General features: G+C 41.0%; 1 protein-coding gene across 2 annotated transcripts in view; it reads right to left on the bottom strand.

Moving 5' to 3' along the window:
- The window catches only part of LOC143028437 (salivary peroxidase/catechol oxidase-like), a 33,794-nt gene extending 24,517 nt beyond the window's left edge, over positions 1-9,277 (bottom strand). For both annotated transcript variants that reach the window (XM_076190531.1, XM_076190532.1), the window contains exon 1: positions 8,452-9,277. In XM_076190531.1, coding sequence (XP_076046646.1) covers positions 8,452-8,570 — 119 coding nt within the window. In that variant the 5' untranslated portion in view covers positions 8,571-9,277. The remainder of the gene's footprint in view (positions 1-8,451) is intronic.
- Positions 9,278-10,000: the final 723 nt, after the last annotated feature.

The following is a 10,000-nucleotide window of genomic DNA, read 5'->3' on the forward strand; positions in this document are numbered from 1 at the left end:
AACAACAACAAAACAACAACAACAACAACAACAGCTACTGGGCGTTTGTCGCGTGCAACAAAACGACACCATGTTCTGAAATGTCACTTCTCCACATTTGCATTTTGACGAAAAAAAAATGTGTTCCAGTTACAAATCAACATTATTTATGAACGAGAATAGAAAATCATTGTTTCCTCTGTTGAACAGGAGCTGGACGCAGTAAACTATCAAGAAATGTATAAGATTTTTATCAAATAACGAAGACTTTGTGTCCTTCTCGATATCGATCATCCATACGTCATCGAGCACATAAACGAAACTTCTCTTGGTCAGACTACAAGACTAGAAAGGCTTCTGCTACCAAATATGGCTGAGAGCTTAGACGAGTCGAAAGCTTCTTAACAGAAAGCCAGCCAGTGGAGAAATGTGCACCAGAGCCTAACGACGAGCAGCGTAAGAATGGGACTAGTCAGACAATGTCAAAACAACAGGAAAGGATTTTCGTACGAAACCTGTTCAGTCACAGACGTCGAGCGAAGGGGGCGGATGGGTCGGGTTCCTCGTCAGGACAATGTAGACCTGTGGTCAGTCTGCTCCTCATTGCCTCACTCACTTCGCTTACTCTAACTTGATTAAAATTCCCTTCCCCGAAGTCAATTAGTTGTTGGACTGCAATCTTCAGATTTTACTGAATTACGGTTTTGCATTATTTCTTCATTTTTTTTTCCCTGTTAACAGTTCGGTGGATTTGCCCCCTTACCACTGTATCCCAACATTCTCTGCTTCTACCATGATCCAACAGGAACACCTGTGATGACATTGGTTGTACCGTTCATGATTGATTGAGGTTTTGCTGCAGTATAATCTCAACTTCCTGTCATACAGTTTCTAGTAAGATAAATTTTAATGACATTTTATTCGATGTTTTCGGTGTAGACTTAAAAATATTTAGGGTCTCCAGTGATCCACGCTGTCATTATGATGATAACCATCACAGAATTCAGACGGCGAAATTGAGTGTAAACATACACACATTCATGTACATATACATATACATATACATATACATATGCGTATACATATACATATGCATATACATTTAGATATACATATACATATACATATACTAATACATATACATATACATATACATTTAGATATACATATACATATACATATTCATATACATATACATATACATATACATATACATATATACATAAACATTTATTAATTTATATATATACATATATGAGAGAAATACGCTAATGGCAGCGACATCAAACCGATAATTTTTATGACAGTTGCATGCGGGGCTCGAACCCGCTGTACTCGGCTATCCGTAAATTACCTGTACGGCGCCCTAGACCACTACACCACAGAGACTATAAAATCCTTGAAACCTGGAATCGAACTGATTCCCGAGGGAAGGAAGATCACTTATTACGGTGATCCGAATTCCTGTATTACTCAAGGACCAGCCCACCAGTGGCGTATTTCTCTCATAGTTACAATGGCGATAAGCGTGAAAGGGGTTCGCCTCGGTCCTTACCCCACACCACTGGTGGGCTGGTCCTTGAGTAATACAGGAATTCGGATCACCGTAATAAGTGATCTTCCTTCCCTCGGGAATCAGTTCGATTCCAGGTTTCAAGGATTTTATAGTCTCTGTGGTGTAGTGGTCTAGGGCGCCGTACAGGTAATTTACGGATAGCCGAGTACAGCGGGTTCGAGCCCCGCATGCAACTGTCATAAAAATTATCGATATACATATATATATATATATATATATATATATATATATATACACGAGTATATGCTGATATATTGTGACAAGTTGAAGAAGATAGAAAAAGAAGTCACCGGTCTAGTTCGGAGTTGCAAATTTATTCCTGACCGGTTTCGCTGCTACCTTTCCTCACTCATGCCGCTGGATACAGACGGACTCATGTCCGTGGTACTTAGTGGGATAGAACCCAGCACATTGCGGCACGTTTGATCACGATCAGTCAAAGCTGGTAAAAGGATACGTTGCATATTCGCGCAGCTATACACGATTTCGCGTGTACACCGACCGAGGGAGAGGCGTAGCTTACAAGTAGTTTGTACGGCGAGGTCTATGTGTGATATGTTGTATCATGTGTTTGTGTTTGGCGTGCAGTATTGCTAGGTGTCTCATGTTAAGTTCGTGTTTGCGTTGGTTGAGTGGGTGGACGTTGGCAGCTCGGTGTAGTGACTCAGTGGTTCTGAAGTCACTTCACCGCGAAATACCGTTATTTAATCATTTATCAAATACCAGACACAGTTCCGGTGTGTGTGAAGTGTCCTCCAAAAATGTGATAATGTATCTGTTGAAATGAGAGAGGGGCGTTAAAATGTGTAAAACCCGAAAAACGTCACAAAACAGATAACTTACATAATAGTATAATAACATAACTAAATAAAATCAAATAAAGTGAAATGTAAAATAATATAATAATTCGATGTAATGTGATGTAACACCATATATCATATGACATCATATTACGTTATACAATACTGTCACATTTTCGGGCAACACTTCACACACACCGGAAATGTTTCTGGTATTTATTAAATCATTAAGTAACTGTATTTCAGAATTATAAGTTATTGTATGCTTCAGTCAAACCCCACCTTCTACGAGGGAACGTGGGCTTGATTCTAAATATATACCGCCAGCTTCACCCCAGAGTCACATTTTCAGTGGCGTATTAAGACCAGCGCGTCGAAATACAAACCTATATACTTCTGCTGCAAGAACACCAACAGAAAAATCACTAGCACTCCTCTCAAGAAAAACAACACGAACGTCGTAGACCGTAGAGGTTACTTGTCAACTGCGCCTCTCCTTTGAGCGGTGTAAACAAGAAATCATGTATAGCCGCGTGTATATACAACTTATCCTTTTACCAGCTTTGACTGATCGTGACCGGACGTGCCGCGATGTGTTGGTGTTCTGTCTGACTAAGTACCTATGACACGAGTCCCTCTGTGTCCAGCGGCAAGCGTGAGGAAATGTAGAGGATCCTCAGTAAACGTTCTATGGCTGGCCGGGTTCAGTCCTCGCTAGTTATACTTTTATTTATATATGTATATACATTCATATGCATATTTGATATATATTCAAATAAGAACCGAATATATATACTATTACCTGTTCTCCTCTTGTCGGCAAAATCACTCGCCCCTTCTATATCCCGTTGAATGTGCACCCGCATAGAGACAACAACCCTCTCTGCATAGCATACACACACAAGCATATCGTAAACAAAAAATACGACTAAACGCACAAACATCTACGTAAGCCTTTTCTTCTACTGAAATTAATTTCATTTCTAGCATTCTCTCCTTCTGCATCTTCTCATTTCAGTTTACCTACCACTAAAGGTCTTTCCAATTTTCTGTCTGTCCGAACGACTAAGCCTCCTACTCCTTTTCTAACTTTGTTGGTTGAGGTTTTTGTTAAATGAATATAAAAAAAACACATATATTGATGTCAACTTTCAATTCCAAGGCTCCTGTCTGTCCCTTCTGAGCCGCGACACCACGCAATAAACATCCCTAAAAAACGCCCGGTGCCAATAAACCCTATTTCATACACGTCTATCTTTTCATCTTCGTACAGACATCTCTTTCCTTCCTGCAAATACCGTTCCCGCGCGAGCGGTTGGTTTTTGGTAGGTAGTCTATAATCCATAGTCTATTCTTCTGAAGAAAAGTGGAGCGAAACCGGACAGGAATAAATTTGCGACTCAGAACTAGGCCCGAGACTTCTTTTTCCACCTTCCTCATATGTATATATCTCTATATATATATATATATATATATATATATATATATATATATATATATATATATACATATACGTGTGTGTGTGTGTGTGTGTGTGTGTGTGTGTGTGTGTGTGTGTGTGTGTGTGTGTGTGTGTGTGTGTGTGTGTGTCCTGTTAAAAACTGCGGCAGAAGGGTTAGTAATTAACTTTTTTCGTGAGCCCTCAAGCTTCCGAAAAGTAGATTTCTGGTCAAAAACACCAAAGTTGTGTCAAAAGAAGACAACCCACAACGCTGGCCATCCTGGAGGCCATCTGGATAAAGAAGCTACATCCTACCATCAATAGGCAGGTATTTGACTTCGCCTTCCTCAATGGCATGAAATCAGTTTGGAGGAGTTAGATGGACAACCCCAAAACATGGGATTCTCCACCGCAGAAGCATCCCACGCTGCACCCAAGGGAAGAACGTACAGACCCCCGTCGCTCAGAAAGAATGAGATCGGCACCGAACCAAGGAGTAATCTTTCCGAGTATCATCCCATGTAACTGATGACCTCTCCTAGTGCTCGGTGGCCCAACGAGTGATCTCCCCTAGTAGCTCGGTGACTCCTCCCCGTGCTTTTCTTACATACATACATATACCAAAGGCTTTTTCCCCATACACGGTGGGCTAGCCAAAAAGAAAAAGGCATAGAAACTACTCCCACCCATTCCATTTCCCATATATTCCACTCCCCTCCACCCTCCTCCCTCCCTCTTATCTTGGCACCTCCTGGATGACGGGTCATCCCTGCATCCTGTCCACTACCCTGGGTCAGAAGCAGTGCTTTTCTTACCAATTAAAGTGTGCTCCATTTTCTACTTTTCTTCGCTGTATCTTACAAGAAAAATTGGCTATATTTCTCCATTCGAGTCTGTTAGATCACTGAATAAATTGGAAGAATGCATCCATAGTGAATAAATCACATTGTAGTTTCAATAGGAAAAATTGTTGAATCTTCTTTCATCAAACATTTTCCAAATTTTAACGCATCAAAAAGGTCAATGGTCACCAGATTCTATCATAAGCTTGGAATTAAACAAATTTATCTCTAAGGAACAAAATGTCCGACTCCACCAAGGGCATGTGACTTGAGACTTCCATAGTTCCCTTTTGTTGCAATTTCCCTCTGTGTATATCTGCTTAATTCCTAATCTATGTATGTATCTGCTGAAGAGGACCACAGTCAGTGGTCGAAATATAGTTTACTCTGCATCTCAGTTTATTTTTTCCGAGAGTGGATTTAATATATATGTGTGCGTGTATGTGTGTGTGTGTGTGTGTGTGTGTGTGTGTGTGTGTGTGTGTGTGTGTGTGTGTGTGTGTGTTTGTGTGTGTGTGTGTGTGTGTGTGTTTGTGTGTGTGTGTGTGTGTGTGTGTGTGTGTGTAGGGTAGGATAGGAGAGAGAGAGGGGAAAGGGTGTGGGTAAAGGGCAAGGGGAAAGGGAAGTGAGACGGAGGGAGAAGGAACAAGAAGAGGAATAGAAGGACAAGAAAAATGAGGAAGCTGAGGAACAGGAAGAGAAAAAGAAGAAGAAATAAGAGTAAGAAGGAGGAAGAAAAACTGTCGTTTGCTGGAATGGATTGGTACGTTCTTAGCTATACCTGCACTGAAGCTTTCGTTTTTATACGGTGTGTAAACAATCTATGATAATTTATCCAACGTGTCGTGTGAAGAATAATTAGTTTTATTCAGTAGTAACAATTCACTATAATTAACCTTTTAACTGACACACTAGGGCCGGGATGAAAAAAAATGTATTACGTTGAAGATATTGCTTACAAAGCTTTTGGCATCTAGGAGGTAATGCACATAGGTAAAAATAACAGCAAGTACGATTACAAGTTATTTGGAAATTCGTTAACAAAAGTGGATAGTGAAAAAGATCTCGGCGTAATTATCAGTAACGACCTCAAATCATCCAAGCAGTGTATTTCAGCCTCTGAGAAAGCAAATAAGATTCTGGGATTGATTGCGCGATCTTTTGATTTCAAAAGTCCATCACTCATTAACAAGCTATAGAAATCGTTAGTTCGTCCACATTTGGAATATGCTGTTTCCGTATGGTCACCGAATCTCATTAAAGACATTGACAGACTGGAAAAAGTACAACGGCGAGCCACAAAACTGATTCCAAATATCAAAAATAAATCATACGAAAATCGACTTAAGCACATGAATCTGTTTTCCCTAAAAAAGCGTAGACTCAGAGGTGACTTGATACAGGTCTTTAAGATTTTAAAGGGAATTGACAACATCAAAAGTGACCAAATTTTCACATTGAATGAGAATCAGACAAGAAACAATGGTCTCAAACTGTCCGGAAATAGATTCAATTTGGAAGTAGGTAGAAACAACTTTGCCAACCGTGTAGTTAATGAATGGAATAAACTTCCTGCACAGGTAGTGCAATGTAGTTCAGTTCGAAGCTTTAAGAATCATTTAGATAAATACCTAAGTAAGATGCTGTAATTATTATAATTTATGTTATATTATTTGTTTTTGTTTTGTTATAATTTGTCTGTCTGATTTTCATTTATTATTAGTTATATGTCAATTTATTATCATTTACTATTTACCTGTTTGTTTGTTATTCAACTATACCAATGCATTTATTTATGTATTTTAATTGTTATTTACATTGTTATAGTTTTAATTTATTATTAATATGATTTTTTTTTTTTTTTTTTTTTTTTTTTTGCATCCGACCTAGATATGGATCAAAAGGTCTCCTGTTGGCATGCTTTGCCTTTGTAATCCTTTGTAATCCTTTGTAGTGTGAACGGGATGCAGGATTGTCTAGGAGCATCTGCTATAATAGTGAATACGTCATGTATATAACCCTTACTTTTTTAAACGCCCAAAGACAACATTGAAGAATTAACACGGATAGGTAAACACCAATATGAAAAATTCTTCAGGGAGATATTTTGATTCCAAATGATAACCCATAAATATACCACCTTTCCACATATTTTGCCAGGTGTCAGAAATATTTAGGGAGTCGAGACAAATCTCAAAAGACGATGAAAAACCTTCAATATCGCTCTATGAATTGTCTGTTTCGCTACAGGACGTCACTGTCAATTGAGACGACTTTGGTTGGTATCCGTCGTGACGTCATCAGAACTAATACCAGGAGGTGGCGTTGTATGCTGTGTTTTAGAATGTAAATTACCAGACGACAAACATTTTTGCCATAAAGTCCCTCAAAAACTACATTTGAAATAAGATACTTGTTTTGAACCTGGTTCTCATTAAAACAAATAAGATTACGAAAGAAAAAATAAATTGTTGTACCTAGGCATAGTGGAAACCCTTCCAGTGTATCCCGCCAAAGGTGTGGCTGGGCGTCACGAGATGGCAAACTCGGAACAGAGAGAGAGCAGACGGTGGATGAGATAGAGAAATTTGCAGGAGTAACGTGGCAGAGGTTGATGCTGTCATGCAACACTTGTAAGAGCTCTGGAGAAGTATTTATACAATGGATTCCAACTGCCGGATTTGACTCCGAGAGCGTTTGACAACTAGTTAAGTTGAAAAGATCGAGATCAGAGTGAAGATGACTTCAAAGGAGTTTGAGTTCCCGGTTGGTTAGATCTTTCCTTTAACTGAATGAAAATATCTACTCTTAGTTTCTGTTCCACTTCTATTAAAAATTTTACCACCGGATTTTCAATGACACTTCCCATTTTCTTTTTTCTTTCTCTTTCATTTTTTTTATTAGAAAAAAATAAAGGAGAACCATCAACTCAAAATGGACTCGTTATTGGTTGGATGAATCGTAACTTGGAATGGTGTGACACGATATGACATAGCTATGTACATTGCAATACAATTTATAAACTCTACGTTACTAAGGGAAAATCTACGAGGACGAATGAGATAAGCCGGCGCGAGACAGAAATGGTGAAAAAAGACAACTTTTACAAAAGGTGGTTCATTAAGACAGGCGGTGACCTCCTCGTTTCCAAAGGCCTCACATGTTAATAAAATCGTCTGACGGCAGGAAGAATAAGATGAAACGGATCAACCGGTACGGAAGGTATTAACCCTCAGGTGTTTTTATTCTTCCTTAATGAATTTTTTCTGGCTAGTGCCAGACCATTTCAGTCGGTTTGGGAACATCCCTCTGTACTATTATGGGCTCATTCTTAGACGGATGGGTGGGGAAAAGGGCGGGAATTTGGCATTTGGTGTGGAGGAGCAGTGCCTCGCTGCATTGCATTTGACCCAAGTAAGGTGGTAAAGACTGGGGCATTCATCCTCGTGGCACTAAAAAGGGATTTTTTTTTTTGGGGGGGGGGAAGGTTAGGTGCTCTGATTCGGCCATGCCCCTTACAATGGGGAGAAAACTTTAGTATATATGGTATAATATAAAAGAACACATGTTACCAGATGTCACAACTTGCCTAGACTCGTTCATCATTTGTGTGTTGTGTTGTTGTATGTATCATGTGTAGAGTGTTGCGATATGTAACGTTTTATGTCGTGCTATTGATGGAAGCAGCACAGGACCGAAGGACATGGAGAGGGTTACTGTTGGCGGATCAGAATCTACCTGAGGTTCAAGATCCAGCAGAGAAAGTAAGTAAGAACATGACCGATCATGGCACATCATGGCCAGGCTACTTACAGCACAGTAGCACCTATACAGGTCTGGTAGTTCCGGCAGAGCCTCCGGGCGCCCACGAACGCCCGGGGTGATGACGTGTACACACCCGGAATCTCTGTGTATCCTCGTGAGGATTCCATGATGAGGTAACCAGCGTCCGGGGAAAGCCTGATGAGGAAACAGTTACCCACAGACTCGCCGAAGAGCTTGTGCAGGTGCTAAGACCCCTTCGGAGTTTCCACTGATCACCCGAGCTTTCCTCGAAGTAATGCGCAGCAGTGGTGACCGCCCTCTGGAGTGGCCGTGGCGGCACAGGGACCGGGGCTGAGGCGGACCAGCTCTGATAAGGCCCGGGGAATCGCTAAGTCACGATTGCCTCCCTTGCGCAGTTCAACCGGCGGTTGTTTCGAGGGGTTGGGCGAAGCCCGCGAGAAGCTCGCGGTGGTTGGTTACCGGGAGAGGAGAGGAAGGTCCTTGGTCTAGTTGAGTCACTTGAAGATACACTTTCTACACACCCATCTCTCTTCACACTTATCCTGCCCAATCACTGACAGAGACAGACGAACTAAATATTTGCCACCATTAAAAAACTTTCAGGTTTATTTGGATAAAAATAGATAGATTTATATTTCAAAATTATAACCCGATCTAAAGAACCGCATTAGTCCGTTTTCTTTTTCTTTAAGAAATTACTGAAACGAGGTGACCAACGTGTCAGTTGGAGCGAAGAACGAAGGAGTCTCTCTGACACCACAGTTTCTTGTAGACCTATTGTGGATGAGTCCCTCTTGGCCTCGCCCGTCCTTCGAGGGTGTCTTGACCACGTCGTGGTCGCAGTTGAAGTGACGGCGTCCGAGGGAGGACGGAAGGGAGGGTCCGAGGGCGAGCTGGTGGTGCCTTGGACCATCACTTGGCAGGTTTCGTTTCACGGGTCAGAGTTCTAAGTTGTCGCGGTGCCACCACCACCACCAGACTCGTCTTGGGTTACCTCGTGTCTTGGCTATACCTACCGACGTACCCTCCCTTCCTAGCTGCCTCCCTTCTTAGCTGCCTTCCTACCGAACGAACGGAAGTCGCGACAATGCAAAAAGTAAATAAGAAGAATAGATAAATATTAAAAAAGAATAGTAATAATAATAAACTCTGTGATGATGGCTCGTCTTGGGTTACTTCGTGTCCTGGCTATACCTGCCGACGTACCCACCCAGCTACCTGCCTCCCTTCCTAGCTGCCTCCCTTCTTAGCTGCCTTCCTACCGAACGAACGGAAGTCGCGACAATGCAAAAAGTAAATAAGAAGAATAGATAAATATAAAAAAAGAATAGTAATAATAATAAACTCTGTGATGATGGCTCGTCTTGGGTTACTTCGTGTCTTGCCTATAAACGACGTACCCACCCAGCTACCTGCCTCCCTTCCTAGCTGCCTCCCTTCTTAGCTGCACTTCCTACCGAACGAACGGAAGTCGCGACAATGCAAAAAGTAAATCAGAAGAATAAGTAAATATTAAAAAAGAATAATTATAATAATAAACTCAGTGATGATGGCTCAACATTGCATTTACACAGAT

The sequence above is a fragment of the Oratosquilla oratoria genome, chromosome 9 (assembly GCF_046742065.1).
Source record: "Oratosquilla oratoria isolate Oo_2021 chromosome 9, ASM4674206v1, whole genome shotgun sequence".
NCBI lineage: Eukaryota > Metazoa > Arthropoda > Malacostraca > Stomatopoda > Squillidae > Oratosquilla > Oratosquilla oratoria.